The following is a 20,012-nucleotide window of genomic DNA, read 5'->3' on the forward strand; positions in this document are numbered from 1 at the left end:
ATTCCATCCCTTCATTTACTCCCACTTCTTCACCATATTCACCACAGCCTCTGATCTTCCCCTCTTGGATGGTGAATGATCTACACGCAGCAGAGGATTTAACTTTGTTCCTTAATGCCTCCATGGCATGGCACTAAACTCATTTTTTGATAGATTTGTGTCTGTGTCCACTTCTCTGCACAGGAATCCTCTCCCTACCGCACAGACCGTTGCACCCATCTCCAATATTTACCCTCCATCTGGACTCCCCCCCCCCAATTTTTTGCCAACACTTGATCTCTTCACTGAGAATTGTTGATGTGATATTGGCTACCTTAACTGCTCTGCTCTTCTCATGCACTCTAACCTCTCTTCCTCTAAACTTGCTGCACTTCATTCTTTCAGGTCCAATCTCGACTCCATTAGCAAACTGGCCAAAAAGGATGGTATGGTGGTCACCTGATGTGCTCATCTTTACCTACCAGAGACTTTGCCAACTCTCAGACACATCCTCCTTTCTTCACCTGGACCATGACCCCACCATTGAACATCAGGCTGCCATGGATCTCTTCTCCCCTAGAGATCTCCACTTCACAGCTTCCTAGCTCATTGACCCCAACCATGCACAGCTCACTTCTCCCTCCTTCCCTCCTTCCCTAATGTGGAAGTTCCAGTATTGGACTGGGGTGGACAAAGTCAGCAATTACATGATACCAGGTTATAGTCCAACAGGTTTATTTGAAATCAAGTTTTTAGAGCATTGCTCCTTTGTCAGGTGAAGGAGCAGCGCTCCAAAAGCTTGTGATTTAAAAGAAACCTGTTGGAATTTAACCTGGTATCATTACCTCCTTCTCAAAAATCAACAAACAGGACCCACCATTTCAGCCTATGCCTACCCCTCTCTGATTATTTCTTTCTATCCTGACTCTAATCTTTCCCCCTTACTCAGTCTCTACACACTTATGGTTGTGATCTTTTTGCATCAGCTTCAAAATTTCCAGTTTTCTTGTCCTAGTGCCTCCTCTACACAACAGATGGATGTGCAATCACTGTACACATCCATTTCACATCAGGATGGTCTGAAGACTTTCTGCTTCTTCCTTTAAAAAAAGACCTGCACATTATCTACACAACATCACCCTCCTTTGCAGGGCGGAGCTAGTTCTCACCTTGAACAACTTTTCTTTTCACAGGTCAAAGGTACACCATCTGGCTCCCAGCTGTGGCTGTCACTTTGTAGGCTGTACAGAACATTCCTTATTCCAGGTCTACTTGAGCACCCATCCCCAACTTTTTCTCCAATACACTGATGATGTCTCCAGTGTGGGCTCCTGCTGAATTGTACTGAGTCTACTGCATTTGTTGCTCTTAATGCGGCCTGGTGGTGAGACCAAATGCAGACTGGGTGATCACTTTGCAAATACCTCCATTCTGTCCGTAGCAATGACCCTGACCTTCCAGTTTCTTGAAATTTCAACCAACTATCTTGCTCTCATGCTAACATTTCTGTCCTAGGTCTGCTGCAATGTTCCAATGAAGCACAACGCAAGCTCAAGAAACAACATCTCATTTAGGCTCAGTGTTGAATTCAATAACTTCAGAAACAGACTGCTTTTCTTCTGTTCTCCATTTCTTTTACATTCATTTCCCCTCACTTCTCACAACCATATTCTGTTTGTGACTTGTTTATTTTGCATTTAGCAGAGAGAATCCATTCTCTCCATTTTACGCCTTCATTTACACCCATTTTACATCTTTTTCCTGTTCTCCATCATTAAGAACTCCTTGGCATCGTATCTCTATGCCATCCTTCCTCTTGCTTCCTGTCTGCCTTTGTCAAAAGTATAAGAACGAACAAACTTTCCAACACTTTTCAGTTCTGAAGAAGGGTCATACCAGACTCGAAACCTTAACTCTGTTTCTCTCTCCACAGATGCTGCTAGACCTGCTGAGTTTCTCCAGCATTCTCTGCATTTGTTTCAGATAACCAACATACCAGTATTTTGTTTTCAATGCTCATTATTTCTCTTTTCTTGCCATCTTTCTCACCACCACCAAGGAGGGGAAAATTGCTCTCCCCCCCCCCCCCCGTGTCTCTGACATACTTAAACTTTAAAGAGTCACTATGAATCAAGTTGAACTTTGCTTTGGTTGTAAATGTTTGCTCAAAACTAGAATACATACTTGAGGGATATACTTCCTCCTTTCCTGACAAACTGCATGAAACCATGCTAGGCTGAAGAGGGATTGTGCACGTTCCAGTATACCCTTCCTAGCAATTTGCTCTGATGTCCAGGATTCATAGGTCCTCATCAAGTTCTTCTTCAGACCTGGTGGTGCCTATTAGATCAAACATGAAGAAAAATAAAGATAGGATTCTTAAACATATCCAATCAAAATCATAGTTATACATTTTCTAAAACAATTACGATCTAATTAAGTATGCTGAAATTGTAACAGATAATTCGTTACACACAGAATATGGCAGTGTTACTTATGTTGGGTATTTTTTCTACCATGTTAATCTAAGAGGAAGAAGTAAGAAATTTGAATCAGTTTTCACAGTTACTGGAGAGACTCCTAGATTCTAAATGCTTGTGATTGTAGTTGTAGGATTGTAACTAGTGATTGTAGTTGTAGGACTCTTGCGACTAGAAAATTTATTCAGCTTTATTAGTAATAGTAACTGAATATCAAATTTCGGAAACATCAAAATAATTGCAAATCTTATATTAACTTTTCTTCTTATAAATTACTAATAAATAGTCAGAAGTGACTAAGTTAAAAATCCTTTCTTTATTCCTACATTAAAAAGCCTGGAGACTTTAATGTCTTGACAGGTCCCTTTGACAATCCTTTGACAGCGTGACAGTTCCAGTGCGTTAATGTACCTTTTACGCACAAAATGTAGCCCAAAGGTGCCTAACCTTCACTACCACTCCAAAGGTCACACAACCAAATCAAACTTGCTTCTCCAAAATGGTACCCTTGCTATCCAAATGGATCCAAAACTCTCAGACCTGCTTTTAGCTCACTAAAATCATGCAGGAGTGGAGGCACCCACTGTTTTATATGAACCAGGCGGGCATGAAGCTCAAGTTGACTCCATTCCTGACATTCTGCAAAAATGGGAAGGACTGTTTATGGGAGCAGGACTTGAGTTCTAGCCACTTCACCAGAGTCTCACTGTCCTGGTGAGAACCTGGGCCATTTATTCCAATTTCAAAACAATATATTCTTTGTAAATGATAGTTTTTTTTTCCAATGATTCATTATCAAAGTGTAAGTAATAAGCTTAAACTCCACTTGTGGATTCAACCTACTACATATTCTAATGCAATAACTCTATGAGATCATTTTAAATGAGAAAAATAGATAAATGGCTTATATACTCATAAGGATTTTTAAAACTACACAAGTGAAGTAATATAGGAATATAGAGTTTTTTCAGCATGGAAACAGGCCCTTTGGCCTATTGTGTCCATATTCAAACATCTATCTATTTTAATCCCATTTTCCAGCAATGACCTTACATGTTTGGTGTTTGAGTTGTCATCACTTAAACATTGAGAGTTCCTGACGCTACCACCCAGATGCCACTACCTCTGTATTAAGACAATGTTACCCCAAATTGCCTCTAAACCTTCTGTTCCTTACCTAAAAAAATTTGCCTCCAATTATTGACTCCTGTACTAAGAGAAACATTTTTCCTTATCTACCCAGTGTATGCCCCTCAGAATGTTGCACATCTGAATCAGGTATCACTCAGCCTTCTTTGCTCTGACAAAAACAATCCCAGTCTATCTGGTCTCCCTTCATGACTGAATTGCTCCAGCCCAGGCAACATCCTGGTGAATCTCTTCTGCACCCTCTCTTATGCAATCATTTATTTTCTATAATGTGTTAACCAGAATTGCACACAGTACTCTAGCTGTGACCTAACTAACATTATGTACTGGTTTTGAATGTGTGAAAGGTGGTAATTACATCCACTGCACATAATATTAATGTATACATTTGATGCAGTTATTCCTCATTAGAACATTGACTTAAAAAAAATAATTTTCTTGTAAACAGACTTACTTCATAAGTTATTTTCAAACTGGACTGAAGTAATATTGGGGAGAATTTTGGATGACTTTCAGATGTAAGCCAAAGCCGGAAATTTGTATGTGGCTCAAGTCTATTCAGTTCCTGATTAAAAAAGACAACAGAAAATTAATTAACTCATTGAAAAACATGAATTTTTTATTTAAATTTTTATACTAATCTAACATGCACCAATATATCTTATGATGATCTGTATTTTGCAGCTGTAATTAGGGCAAAACTGACAGTACTCATTGCTATCACTGTGAAACTGGCAGCAATATGTAGTGTAAAAGTTAAGTTCTGCTGAATAGGGTAAAATTGTTTTTTGTAAATATACTAATTTTTAAATTACTGCTGAACGACTCACTGGCCCTGAAGAAACCTCATTTTATATTAGTGGAATGTAAAGTTTCTTCATGACAAGACAACACTCATGTATGTCTAAAATATAATTTGTTTTCAAGTTTATGCTATTTAAGCTTCTACCTTAATCCTACCTATAATTTACCACTTTCATATTGTTTTGTGATGAAATTGGTGGAGATTTGTGGAGTTGTGGATAGTGAGAAGGATTGTCAGAGGATACAGCAGAATATAGATCAGTTGGAGGCATGGGGAGAAAATTGGCAGACAGAGTTTAATCAGGATAAATGTGACGTGATGCATTTTGGAAGATCAAGTACAGTCGGAAAGAGAGATCTGGGTGTGAAGGACAAATCTTTGAAGGTGGCAGTGCAGGTAGATAATGTAGTAAAGATGGCATATGGCATGTTTGCCTTAAATGGCAGCGGTACTGAGTATAAGGGCAGGCAAGTTATGCTGCAGCTTTATAGAATTTTAGTTAGGCTACACTTGAAATATTGCGTACAGTTCTGGTTACCACACTACCAGAATGATGTGGATGCTTTGGAGAGGGTACAGAAGACGTTTGCCAAGATATTGCCAAGATATTGCCTGGTATGGGGCATTTTAACTATGAAGAAAGATTGGATAGACTGGGTTTGTTTTCACTGGAATGTAGGAGATTGAGGGGCAGCCTGATAGAAGTTTATAAGATTGTGAATGCAATGGATAGAGTGGAAAGTATGAGCATTTTTCCCCCAAGGTGGAGGGGTCAATTACAAGGTGGCACAGGCTCAAGATCTGGAGGAGGATGTTTATGCACATTTTTCACATAAAGGATGGTGAGTGCCTGTAATGTGCTGCCAGTGGAAGCAGACACAATAGCAGCATTCAAAAAACACCTAGAGGAATACATGAATAGAGAGATACAGACCCTCCAATTTAAGACAGTTTTAGTATAGAAGGACAAAATGTGTTGGTGCAGGCTTGGAGGGTCAAAGACTTGGAGCTTCCTGTGCTGTATCATTCTTTGTTCTTTGAAATTACAAAACACAAATGAAAAATTCTGTTTGTTACTTCCTGATTTACCGTTCTTGACAATTCTTTCCTGCAACTGGATGTTCAAACTGTTTGATGATACCAATGTTGTTAAATGCTAAGACATACTATGCACCTGGGACCAGAATGAAATTAACAATGAAAAAGGTGACATTAAAATCCATCAAGCTTGCTAGATCATTTTGGATGTTTTTTTCCCCAGTCAACAGCAAGCACTATATAACACTACTGACCACAGATTTCAAGCCATTATAAAGGTAAAACAGATTAGTAAGATTTAAAAGTTCTGTGAATGTTCTGTGGCACTTCATTATTTATTATGAAGGTAGAAGGCATCAAGTTTGCAACTGCATTCAAATTAGATTATATTTAACTGTACAAAGTGGTATAAAAACAGATAGCTGCATAAAATGTTAATGACCAATTATAATTTAATGAACTCAAAAGCAAAAATTCTTCTCACAAACAGTAAATGTGTTTTTATAGGATTTATTGAATTGAATTGAAGTTATTGTCACATGTGCTGAGGCATAGTGAAAAGCTTTGTCTTGCAAACAATACAGGCAGATCACATAGTTAAACTGCATAGGTATGTAAATAATAGGTAAACAGCAGCAAAAGCAAAAACACAGGTACAAGCGAATGTTAAGAGTTTGAGAGTCCATTCAGTACTCTAACAACAGTAAGGTAGAAACTGTTGTGAAACTGGCTAGTTCGTGTGTTCAGGATTCTGTACGTTCTCCCCAATGGTCGAGCTTGTAGAGAACATTGTCAGGGTGGAATGGATCTGTAAGAATGCTAGCGGCCTTTCCTTGACAGCAGGCCTGGTAGATGGATTCTATAGATGGGAGGTTGGCCTTTGTGATTTGCTAATTGTATATTTCATACAACTTCATATCAATACAACAAAGTCTTTGAAGAAATAGTATCAACAAGACGGAGTATAATTTACATTGGGTTGCAGATTTACCTGATGATGCATATTCTGGAGCTACCAACCCTAAGCTGCAAACATCCTGCAGCCTGGAGCCATTGCAAATTGTTGTAGAATGGCATGACCCATTTTTGAGAATCCATTCAGAACCCTCCTCAAAGGAGGTTTGAAAGACTTTTTTAAAAAAAATCATCATGAATTTTCATGGTTTTGGGTCATTCATTTGCTCTAACTCAGAGACAAGTTGCAACTTTCTGGGAGGGGTGTACCCCTTTGTACTATGTATATTAGCTTATAGTCTAACATCAGACCTCTGAGATGTGACCACAGGAATCCATGGTTTGGAAGTCCCAGCATTGGCCCTAGTTTGGCCCTTGGCATCGTTGTATTAGCTAAGGGCAGATTCCTTCACTTGGAAAATCCAAAGGATTATTAAACATACACTCGAAACCAGCATATCCAGTTGATGAGGCAAGGGAATAGGAATATTGGCTGCCAACAGAAAGTGATACAATTATGGACGCAGAAGTGGCCAGAACTGGAGAAGGAATGATATCTTGGGAGTGTTGTTGATGTGGAGAAAGTTACAAAGATAGGGAGGCATGAGGCTTGAAAGTATTCAAAAATAAAAAGAAATGACGGTCACTACCTGGCATACTTGTACCCCAGTTACATTTCCAGATTATTCTCATCAGTTTAATATAGTTAAAAATCACACAACACCAGGTTATACTTCAACATGTTTAATTGGAAGCACACTAGCTTTCGGAGCGTTGCTCCTTCATCAGGTGGTAGTGGAGGGCTCAATCCTAACACACAGAATTTATAGCAAAAATTTACAGTGTGATATTACTGAAATTATACATTGAAAAATTGTTTGTTAAGTCGTTCATCTGCTTGAATACCATGAAAGTTTCACTTCTTTCATGTGTAAATCACAAAACCTTTTTTTAAAAGTTGCATTCTCAGGTTAGCTGTTAACAATGGGTAATAGCTAGACAATATGTTGAAGGTGTTAGCCCCCTGTGTTCTCTGTCTATGCTATGATGTTTAGATTGATTCTAATCTAAAAAGTGAGATAACAGAGTTTTGAATGCATGCAGTTTTTGAGCAAAGTACAATGTACCCTGCAAGTACAAATTCACCATACAAAATATGTGTGTGTGTCTGTATGTCTGGGTCGGGGGTTGTGAGTGTGAGAAAGTGTATGTGTGTGTAGTGAGTGTAGCGTGTCTTAAGTCTGTGAGGGGGTGCATGTGTGAGTGTGTGTGTGTCTGTGTGCGTATCTGTGTATATGTGTGTCTGTGTGTATGTGTGTATAGGAATGCCTCTGTGTGTGTGTGAGTGTGTGTGTGTGTGTGTGTGTGTGTGTGTGTGTGTAGGAGTGAGTGTGTGTGTGTATAGTGCAATGGTGGTCACCTGTAATGTGGCATGAACCCAATGTGCCGGTTGTGGCCCTCCCTATGGGTACCAAACTTAGCTATCAGCCTCTGCTCGGCCACTTTTCGCTGCTGCCTGTCCCAAAGTCCACCTTGGAGGATGGTCACCCAAAGGTCTGAGGTCAAATGTCCTGGATCACTGAAGTGTTCCCCAACTGGGACTCCTGTCTGTTGATTGTTGTGTGGTGCCCATTCATCCGTTGTTGTAGCCTTTGCTCGGTTTCCCCAATGTACCATGCCTCAGGGCATCCTTGCCTGCAACGTATAAGATAGACAACGTTGGCTGAGTCACAAGTACCTACCATGTACAAGGTGGAAAGTGACCCCATGTGTAATGGTGGTGTCTATGTCCACACTCTGACATGTCTTGCAGCGCCTACCATGACAGGGTTGTATGGTGTTGTCCTGAGAGCCAGGCAGCTTGCTACGAACACTGATCTGTTTGAGGTTTGGCGGTTGTTTAAAGGCAAGTAGTGGAGGTGTGGGGAAGGTCTTGGTAAGGTGCTCATCCACATTGATAATGTGTTGCAGGTCACGAAGAACATGGCGTAGTTTTTCAGCTCCTGGGAAATACTGAACAACGAAGGGTACCCTGTCGGTTGCAGCATGTGTCTGTCTCCTGAGGAGGTCATTACGGTTCCTTGCTGTGGCACGTCGGAACTGGTGGTCAACGAGTTGGGCATCGTACCCTGTTCTTGTGAGGACACCTCTGAGTACTTCCAGGTGTCCGTCACATTCCTCCTCATCTGAGCAGATCCGGTGTACATGTAGGGCTTGTCCATAGGGGATGGCTGTTTTAATATGTTTGGGTGGAAGCTGGAGAAGTGTAGCATTGTGAGGTTGTCTGTGGGTTTGCGGTAGAGTGTGATGCTGAGGTGTCCATCCTTGATGGAGATGCATGTGTCCAAGAATGAGACAGATAGTCGAGAGTAGTCAGTGGTGAGTTTGATGGTGGGATGAAACTTGTTGAAGTCGCTATGTAGTTTTATCAATGACTCCTCACCATGGGTCCAGAGGAAGAAAATGTCGTCAATGTACCTGGTGTATAATGTTGGTTGGAGATCCTGCATAGAGAAGAAGTCTTGTTCGAACCTGTACATAAAAATGTTGGCATATTGGGGTGCAAATTTGGTCCCCATGGCTGTTCCATTTGTCTGGATAAAGAACTGGTTGTCAAAGGTGAAGACGTTGTGATCAAGGATAAAGCGGATGAGTTGTAGGATGGTGTTTGGAGATTGGCAGTTGTTGGTGTTGAGGCTGTTGCCGCAATGCCATCATTGTGGGGGATGCTGGTGTAGAGTGCAGAAACGTCCATTGTGACGAGGAATGTTCCCGGTTCAACTGGTCCGTGGGTGCTGAGTTTCTGTAAGAAATCCGTAGTGTCGCAACAGAAGTTGGGGATCTCCAAATCAGTTTAATATATATCAACATCTCAGATGCTTGGTTACAGAAGACTAGAATATTAAGGGTATCAGCATTCCATATCAATCTTTTGTCTTGTAACTTATATATTATCATTAATGAAATGAAATGAAACAACATTTTTGTGTGCCAATGTGAACAAATAGAACTAAATAAAAACTGAAAGAACTGTGGATGCTGTAAATTAGAAACAAAAACAGAAATTGCTGAAAAAACTCAGTAAGTCTGGCAGCATTTGTGAAGAGAAAACATCAGGAACCAGGAGTTTAAACCAGTATATGTCAGGCAAAGGATGATTGTAAGGCCTCTTGGAATGTTACCAGTCATTTGTTTATATTGTGCAAATTTACAAAAGAAGAAACCATTAGCTTGGCAGAATCTATGATGATACTGGATTAGTGGTGCTGGAAGAGCACAGCAGTTCAGGCAGCATCCAATGAGCAGCGAAATCGACGTTTCGGGCAAAAGCCCTTAAAGAATCTACGATGAGCCAGTTTTATTTCGAGCACTTTTGGCCTGTTCATCGGAAACTTGGTTGGGGTCAAATGCAAATACAGTTCCTCACACAAAAAAATATACATTGTTCAAAGGAATTAAGGAAATAAGTTACCTAAATGGAAGAGTTTAATCTGCGATACTTCCAAGTCATGAATATTTAATTCTCAGATTATTAAAAGACTGAGAACTCATGGACTTGCAAAAAGATATTTGATACACTGTCACACAACAGACTGGTGAGACAAATTATAGCTCATGGAACTAAATGCATAAATAAATGTGGATACATAATACAAATAACCACAGTGTAAGAAAGGGTGTAAATGAACAAATAGTAGGAGTACGTAAAAGGAATACAGCAATTATTACAGAGACTTTAATCTCCATGTAGGTTGAGTTAATCCAGTCGGAAAGGGTGGCTATCACAATGAATCCATGGGGAAGCAATAGAGCTAGTTTCTTAAAGCAATAAGTCACAGAGTCAACCAGGGAATAGACTATCCTGGAGTTGGTAATGGGCAATGAAAGCAGTTTAATAAATGACCTTATATTGAAAGATGCCCGAGGAAGTTGTGTTCATAATAATCAGTACAAGTGTTAGAAACTTAGATTGGAAACAACTGTGATTAACTCAGATAAAGGGAATTACAGTGCTATGAGGACAGAGATAGCTAAAGTGGACTGGGTAAGACAAGCAGAAAAGACAGTAAGCAAGCAATGGCAGACATTTAAGGAGGTAATTCATGACTCCCAGTAAAAATATATCCTAGTAAGGATGAAATAGTCTGAGAGGGATAAACTAACCATGGCTAACCAAGGAAATTAAGGAAAGTATAAAATTTAAAGAAAAAACATATAGGGAGGAAAAACTTAGTGATATCACCAACGACTAGGACAAATTCAGAATCCAGCAAAGGACTAAAAGACAGTGAAGAGACAGAAAATAAACTATGAGGACAAACTAGTGAGGAACATAAAACTGACAATAAGTGCTTCTTTAAATATATAAAAAGGAAGAGAGAGATCAAAGTGAACATCTAGGGAGATAGTTATGGAGAACAAGGAAAGGGCAGCAGAGTAAAACAGATATTTTACAACCATCTTTATGGTGGAAGATACTTTGAGCATCCCATTAATACTAAAGAATATAGAGGAAGCATTAAGTAGTAACACCACACTAGTGAAGTAGTATTTGACCAACTAATAGAGCTACAGACAGATAAGCCCCTTGGCCCTGATGGCTTGCATCCTAGGATCCTAAAAGGAGGAGGTACAGAGATAGCGGGTGCATTGGTTGCTATTTTCCAAAAATCCTTGGATTCTGTACCAAAGGATTGGAAAACTGATAATGAGACATCCCTATTCAAAAAGGTAGGAAGCCAAAAGATTTGTAACTTTTGGCTGGTAGGCATAACATTTTTTGTTGGAATCAATTATTAAGCAAGTAATAGCAGCACATTTGGAAAATCATAATTTAATCAAATTATTAGGGGTGGCACGGTGGTTAGCACTGCTGCCTCACAGCACCAGGGACCCGGGTTCAATTTCAGCCTTGGTCAACTGTCTGTGTAGAGTTTGCATTCTCCCAGTGTCTGCATGGGTTTCCTCCGGATGCTCCGGTTTCCTCCCACAATCCAAAGATGTGGAGATTAGGTGAACTGATCATACTAAATTACCCATAGTGTTCAGGAACATGTAGGTAAGGTGCATTAGTCAGCGATAAATGTAGAGTAATAGGGGAAGGGAATAGGCCTAGGTGGGTTACTCTTCGGAGGGTCGGCGTGGACTTGTTGGGCCACATGGCCTGTTTCCACACTGTAGGGATTCCAAAATTCAAACAGAGTCAGCACGGCTTCATGAAAGAGAAGTCATGTCTGACCTATTTATTAGAATTTTTCAAGGATGGCTTGACCAGAATGGATAGAGGGGACCAGTAGATGTGTTATATTTAGATTTCCAGAAGGCATTTGATAAGGTACCTCACAAAATGTTAAGCATTAAGGGAAGAGCACATGGTGTTGGAGATAGTATATGGTCATGGATAGAGAATTAGCTAATGGGCAGGAAGCAGTGAGGTGGGAGAAGTGGTTACTTTTCAGGTCAGCAACTTGTAACCACTGGAGTTCCACAGGGATCAGTGCTAAGACCACAAGTATTTAAAATATATGTTAGTGACTTGGAGGAATGAAGAAATGTACTCCAGCCAAATTTACAGATGACACAAAAATAGATGAAAAGGCTAGTTGCGAGAGGAATACAGTTTACAGAGAACATTGATAGGTTAAGTAAGTGGGCAAAAAGCTGGCAAATGGAGTACATTGTGGGAAAATGTGAAAATATTTATTTTGGATGGGAGAACAAAAGAATAGAATGTTATTTAAACAAAGAACAACTGTAGAAAGGTGCAAAATAAAGGGACACAGGGTATTTGATAGAATCCCTACAGGTTGAAAGTAAGCCATTCAGCCCATTGAGTCCACACTGACTTCCAATGAGCATCCCACCCAAACTTAGCCCATAAACCTGCATTTCCCACAGCTAATTCACCTAACATCCCTGGTTACTATGTGCAATTTAGCATGGCCAATCCACCTAACATGCACACCTTTGGACTCTGCGAGGAAACCGGAGAACCTGGAGGAAACCCATGCAGATACGGGGAGAACATGAAAACTCCACACAGACAGTCACCCGAGATTTGAATCGAAATTGGGTCCCGGCACTGTGAGACAGCAAATGCTAACCACTGAAGCAAAACACAAAGTGTACAAACTGGGCAGCAAGTAATCAAGAAGGCAAATGGAATGATGGTCCTTATTTCAAGAGGGTTGTAGTATAAGAGTAGGGAACTGTATAAGGTGCTGATGAGCCCACATCTGGAGCAGTGTGAACAGTTTTGGTTCCCTTATTTAAAGAAAATATATTATTTCATTGGTGGTAATTCAGAGAAGATTCACTTGGATAATCCATGGTATAAAGGGATTGTCTTACAAGTGGCACGGTGGCACAGTGGTTAGCACTGCTGCCTCACAGCGCCAGAGATCCGGGTTCAATTCCCGCCTCTGTGTGGAGTTTGCACGTTCTCCCCGTGTCTGCGTGGGTCCCCTCCGGGTGCTCCGGTTTCCTCCCACACTCCAAAGATGTGCAGGTAAGGTGAATTGGCTATGCTAAAATTGCCCGTAGTGTTAGGTAAGGTGTAGATGTTGCACTTCGGTGGGTGCGGTGTGGACTTGTTGGGCTGAAGGGCCTGTTTCCACACTGTAAGTAATCTTAAAAAAAAAAGCAAAGGCTAAAAAGGTTGGGACTCTATTCACTGGAGATAAGAAGAATGAAAGGTGATCTCATTGAAAGACATAGGAGTCCTAACAGGGCTTGACAGGGTAAATGCAGAGAGGATAATTCTCCTAATGGGAAAATCTAGTATCAGAGGGCAGTCTCAGAATTAATTGGCATAAATTTAAGATGGAACTGAGGAGGAATTCCTTCTCTCTGAGTTGAGAGATTTTGGAACTCTTTGCTTCAAAGAGCTGTAAGGGCAGAGGCCTCCTGTATATTTAATGCTGGGAAAGACAGATTCTTGCTCAGTAGGGTAATAAAGCAGGAAAGTTGATATGAGGAATGTCAGATCAGCCACAATCCTATTGAATGTAGGAGCAACCTTGAAGGGCCAATTAGCCTTATCATGTTCCTATTTCCTAATTTTTTAACAGGAAAGACTGACTAATGGATTTATATTTTACAGTTGAAGGAAGACTTGTTGTAGAGTTCCCCAAGGGTCAGAGTCAGGACACTTGCTCTCCCTGATATATATTAATGAACTAGATTTTGGCGTGCAGGAGATAATTTTGAAGTTTGTTGATCATCTGAAATCTGGAAGCATTGTAAATATTGAGGAGGACAGGACAAAAGTCCAAGAAGACACAGACAAGTTGGTGGAGTGGAAGATAAGTGGCAACAAACTTCAATGCAGAGAAGTGAGAATTCATGCAGTTTGGCAGTAAGAACGTAGATATAAAAATATATAAAATAGGGGACATTTTATTTAAGGGAGTGGAACAGAGGGACCATGGAGCATATTGATGAAGGTGACAGGACAGGTTGAACAGAGCAGTTAATAAAGCAAACAGTGTCTTATACTTTATAAACAGGGGCATTGAAGACACTTGTTAGATTTCAGCTAGGATGTAGTGTAAAGTTTTGAATGCTACACTTTATAAAGAATGCAAATGCATTGGACAGAGTACAGAAGAGAATCACAAAATGGGTTCCAGGAATTTAGTTGTGAGAATAGATTGGTGAAATTAAGATGTTTTCTTGGTGGGGTGGAGGGGGGTTGAGATAAGGATAAGAGAATATTTAATAGTAGTTTTCAAAATCATGAGATGTCTGGATTTGACAGAGGGGAGAATTGTTCACATTAGTAAAAAGATCAAAAGCAATGGAGCACAGATTTAAAGTGATTCGCAAATATGGCAAATGCTTGTGGGAAAAATCCTTTTCACATGCGTGATTCAGCTCTGCAGTGTACTGCCTGGAAATATGGTGGAGGCAGGCTCAATGGAGGCATTCAAGTCAGCATTGATGTTCATTGAGTAGTCTCCCCTATTCCATTAAACAAAAACTTAAATTGTCGCAAATCAAAAAAAGATATATAACCATTTCAGTATATTTAGTTGTTAAAATAATCTGAATTATACAGGCTACGAAAAACTCTACAAAACTGCTGAAAAAACAAAGCAGACATTACCTGGTTCTTTGATGGACAGGATATGGGTAAAAGGCAGGAGATGGGTACAAAGTCGAAATTGGAGAGCTGGCACAGACACTATGGATCAAATGGCCTTCTTGTGCACCATATCAATTCTGTGCTTTGCCATGGCACTAGGGAACAAGAGTCCCTTCTTCAGACAGAGTTCTAATGTGTTATGGCGTAAGGATTCGTAGGCTCTGCAGCTTAATTCTTGTAGCTGCAGTTACAATGACAATCAATCATACAGTTGAGAGCATGGAGTGGCAATACAATTAGGAATGTGATCTTTTGTTTCTAACGTGGCACCGTAGCTCAGTGGTTAGCACTGCCGCCTCACAGCACCAGGGTCCCAGGTTCGATTCCAGCTTTGGGCAACTGTCAGTGTGGAGTTTGCACATTCTCCCCGCATCTGCGTGGGTTTCCTCTGGGTGCTCCGGTTTTCTCCCACAGTCCAAAGATGTGCAGGTCAGGTAAATTGGCCATGCTAAATTGCCCATAGTGTTAGGTGCATCATTCAGAGGGAGATGGGTCTGGGTGGGTTATTCTTTGGAGGGTCGGTGTGGACTTGTTGGGCCGAAGGGACTGTTTCCACACTGTAGGGAATGTAATCCAAGCGTGAAATGGCACCGATCCAAGCTTTTCTTTATCATTTCCCTCCTGCTTTGTGAAGGGCTATCCTTGACTGGCAACATATGACTTGGTGTCTAACTGAGCATTAAATATGGTGCCAGCAGCACAAATTCTGAAAGGTCCTGCTGATGGTAAGTACCCTCCACCATTGCAGAGTCCACAACTGCACAGGCATAACCACACAGAGATATGGTACATACATTATGGGGTGAGCATGGGAGAATTGTGAGAGATAATTCCGAACAGCTTATGGACAGAAACCTTCCATGCAATTCCCTAAAATTGACATTCACCCGACCTTTGACAAAATTCAGCTTATTATTTTCTATACAGAGGAATCTCTATTATCCGAACAATTATTATGGGCACTGATTATTCGGTTAATTGATTCAATGCCTCTCCTCTAGGGCTCGGAGTCTTCTGAAGTTTCCTTTTTCCTCACTCTGCCTGCCTTGCTCCCTCTCTCTGTCTAAGGGTTTGTTTCTGAGCAGACACACACTTGTATATAAGGGATCTGCAGCATTGCTGAAGCCTACCGCAACCCCCACCCACCCCCCATCAGTTCAATGGGATTGACACAGCGAGCACTTGCTAAATCCGCTCCCCATTTAGGGGACAAGGCAACAGCACACCACGCACAAGCCCCCACAACACACCCCCAAACCCGACTCAGTCTGTCGTCCAACCCCACCTCCCGTCCACCCCCCCAAACCCTGTCCCCCCAACCTGACCGCAACCGACCCCCAACTCCACCCCCACCCAGACCCCGATCCCATCTGACCAAACCAGAACCCCCAAATCCTACTGCACCCCACAAACCCAACCCTACCCTCAACTCTGACCTCGCCCAAATTCCCTAACCCCGAGCCTGAATTTGTCCGACCAACCCCCAACCCCCAACCCCGACCCTGCCCGACTCCCCCAATACTGTCCCCTGTCCGACCAACCCAGAACCTCCAACCTTGACCCTGACCCCACCAACCCCATCCAAAGAAACCCCCAACCCAATCCAATTCTGCCATCTCTTTGCCCCACCCCACTCCCTCATGAGCCCGACCCACATTCCACCCCACCTCCGTAGCAGCCTACAGCTGCCTTTGGGAGGGGAGTCTCCAAATAGCGCGTGCACACGCGCACTTACACACACAGCAACTTTTTGACAGGTTCCACTTCTGCCCTGTACAGGACCAATGTTAGAAAGATTATTTGGGGAAGGGGGGGGTTTAAGGGTACACTCCTGTGTAGAACTCCAGGGAAAGTGTGGAGAGAGAGAGAGAATGCGCAGGCGGTCAGTCATTTGAAGATGGTGCCTAGGTTCCCATCGGTGTTCAGGACTGTTCTCAGCAGCATATCAGGAAGCAGAGTTCATTTTTAATCATTGTAAACAAAAGACGTGATCAGTGTTGAAACATCTTTTTGATGTAATGTTTCTATCGGAACCTCGAGATCTCCTTTGGATAATCCAATATTCGGATAATTGAGGTTCCTCTGTACTTGTTGCTAATTAAGACCTGCTTGTGTATCCGAATAGGCTGTTGACGGAATGTTTGTCGGAAGTATCAAGATATAATTACAATGAGTCATTTGGCTACTTTGTGCAACCAATAGTTGTGAAACAATCTTTGTGAAGAAATCAAATAACAAAGATATATGTGTAATATCATACTTTTCCATGATTAATTGCAGACTTTTGTTTTACAACTTTGATCTTACATCATAATCAAAATCTTAACATGCGAACATACCACATGTCAACAATAATGAACTTTCAGGTACCATTGTTATTGGTCCACCAAAACAGATAAAGATTGAATAAAGTCCATACAGGAAATTGAAACATTATATGCGACAAAAATAAGACATCAAAGTAATGTCTGGATTGAAGTGGGAATTGGCATTTTAAATGATATTCACTTTCATCATTTTTCACAACAAAAATCTGCACATCCCTGAAAAATTGGAATTGACACATTTCAATACAATAGAAGTGATTCAAAAATCAGGTCCATTAGAGCTGAACTGGTAGAAAATGGATTTAGAATAGATGGGTGCTTGATAACTGGTAAGGAGACAATGGGATGAGTGACCACTTTCTATGCTGCAACAACTTTACACATTTTTGGTTTTCTATGGAGGCTGTAGCACAGAAGATGAGAGAAAGCAAAGTTTTTTTCCATTACTGATACCAATAAAAATCTATTTTTTGTTTTCTTCTAAAGGACCTGTAATTAATGCATATACAAGTAACAATTGGCATTAAAAATAAATTTCTTCAGACTTTGGGACACAAGTTCAGCACTGATTCTGACTTGAGGAATCAGATTCTGCTGCCATCTCTTTGTCTTAGCTCATTAGCTTCTTAATTACAGGTCCTTTATAAGAAAACAAAACAAAAAATAATTTTTTATTGGTATCAGTAATGGAAAAAAACTTTGCTTTCTCTCATCTTCTGTGCTACAGCCTCCATAGAAAACCAAAAAGGCGTAGAGTTGTTGCAGCATAGAAAGTGGTCACTCATCCCATTGTCTCACCAGTATATTATGAGCTCTTCATTGAGAACTGCTGACATGATATTGGCCATCTTAATTCCTGTGCTTTCCTCACCCACTCTAAAGTGTCCCCCTCTGAACTTGCTATTCCTTCAGGACCAAACAAACCTGTTGTCAAACGTACTAAAGAACAAAGAAAATTTACAGCCCAGGAACAGGCCCTTCGGCCCTCCAAGCCTGAGCCAATCAAAACGTACTGTCTAAACCTGTTGGTCAATTCCTAAGCATCTGTATCCCTCTACTCCCCACCTACTCATGCACTTATCCAGACGCATCTTAAATGAATCTCCCTCTGCTGGCAACGCATTCCAATCGCCCACCACCCTCTGTGTGAAGTACTTGCCACGTGTATCCCCCTTAAACTTTTTACCTCTCACCTTGAAAGCGTGACCTCTCGTTATTTAATCCTTCACCCTGGGAAAAAGCTCGTCTCTACCCACACTGACTATACCCTTCATGATTTTGTAAACCTCAAATCAGGTCCCCCCTCAATCTCCTTTTTTCTAATGAAAACAATCCTAACCCACTCAACCTCTCTTCATAGCTAGCACCTTCCATACCTGGCAACATCCTCGTAAACCTTCTATGCACCCTCTCCAAAGCGTCCACGTCCTTTTGGTAATGTGGCAACCAGAACTGGTACCAATATGGGTCTGCCAATTCTATCCCTAGTCTTACCTTTCTTGAAGAAAGGAATTATAGTCATACATAGTCATAGAGTCAGACAGCTCAGAAAAAGACTCTTCAGTCCAACCAGTCCACACCAAATGTAATCCCAAACTAAATTAGTCTCACCTCAATTATACCCACATCCACCACTCCTCAAGAAGTTCACTCCACATGCCAACCACTTTTCATGTAAAAAAAATTGCCCTTCAAGTCTTTTTAAACCTCTCTCCTTTCATCTTAAAAATGTGCCCCCTAGTCCTGGAATTCCCCCATGCGAGAACAAAGACAACAACCACTAACTTTATCGATACAGTTAAGAATGCTCAAGCTCAGCTGTGAATAATCAAGGAAGAGGTTATCATGCCCTCAAGACTGGGAACTGAAGTAAACAGGAGTCAAACCTATAGATGTGATAGAAAGGGATCTGATAATTGAAAACTGTAAAACTGATGATTTTACATTTGCCATGTTTTTTTGATAGTCTTCGAAGGGTCAGTGTGGACTTGTTGAGCCTAATGGCCTGTTTTCACACTGTATGTTTCTATGAATTAAGTACAATAACATGATCGATCAAATCAGACTGTAGTTTGGAGGTTTGATTTGTGAGTAGTAACATCAGGTGGAATCATAACATCTTTTAATTTTAAAAATCACAAAAAGTGCACCTAAGTGCAAAACCCCATCAAAAACTTAAACTGCTTTTTAAAAAATGACTTTTAAGAAAAATGGTGCTTACACTTGGAAAAAACAATCCTGTGTAAACCATATTCGTATGTGCAAATTGACAGAGGGATAAACCGATTCAGAAAGACGAAAGGGCCAAAGGGTTAGTGTGTGAAGAAAGATTTCCATTTCATGGAATATTGCTGCCAATACTGGAAAAGGCAGGAATTGTACAATTGGAATGGACTGCATGTGAACTGAACAAAGACGACAGTGCTAGGAGAAAGAATGAAAAGGACTGTAATTAAAGTTTTAAACTAATAATATGGTGGAAGGAACTGCTAGAATTTACAGAAACCCAAAATAAAATAATCAGCAAGTGTGAGTAAAGGAACAAGCTAAATGAAGGACTAACTAAGAGAAATAATGACCAGAGATTAGATAAAGTCACAGAACATAAACATAAAATAACTATTAAAAACAGTAGGAGATGAAAATAATAATCAAAATTGAGTTAAATTGCTGCCACAGTAATATACCTGGTATTCACAATGTAGTGGATGAACTGGAGGCAATAATTTGTGAGAAGGTTTAGAGTATAGTGGGATCGGCTAAAACATAAATACATAAAGAAAATTACTGGTACTAAATATTGCAGCATGGGATACATTTAAGAAGGAAAGAGGGGAAGCACAATCACAGTGCTAGCTGCAGATAACAGAATAACAGTAGAGGGAAAAAAAGCTGTAACCAGCAACAAAATAGATACCAAATCCTTAAGGATTGAGTTTAAAGATAAAGTATACAGTGTACAGTGTAGAATGGCAAGTAGAAATAGCTAGAAGAAGGAAATTGCAAAAAAGAAATATGCTGACTCGATGAAAATCCAGGTCATTGCCTTGTCTTTTACATTTTATTAATATTGGTAGTGCCTTTCACTATGAGCTTAAAAATGTCACCCTCTTTCTCAATATAACAAAAAGTAG

At 40.6% G+C, this 20,012-nt stretch overlaps 1 protein-coding gene across 2 annotated transcripts in view; it reads right to left on the reverse strand.

Moving 5' to 3' along the window:
- Nucleotides 1-20,012, reverse strand: part of dync2h1 (dynein cytoplasmic 2 heavy chain 1) — a 571,463-nt gene that overhangs the window by 109,109 nt on the left and 442,342 nt on the right. For both annotated transcript variants that reach the window (XM_072577509.1, XM_072577508.1), the window contains 2 exons: nt 4,063-4,173; nt 2,164-2,319 (listed from right to left, as the gene is read on the reverse strand). In XM_072577509.1, coding sequence (XP_072433610.1) covers nt 2,164-2,319; nt 4,063-4,173 — 267 coding nt within the window. The remainder of the gene's footprint in view (nt 1-2,163; nt 2,320-4,062; nt 4,174-20,012) is intronic.

This window comes from Chiloscyllium punctatum, chromosome 9 (genome assembly GCF_047496795.1).
Source record: "Chiloscyllium punctatum isolate Juve2018m chromosome 9, sChiPun1.3, whole genome shotgun sequence".
Taxonomy (NCBI): domain Eukaryota; kingdom Metazoa; phylum Chordata; class Chondrichthyes; order Orectolobiformes; family Hemiscylliidae; genus Chiloscyllium; species Chiloscyllium punctatum.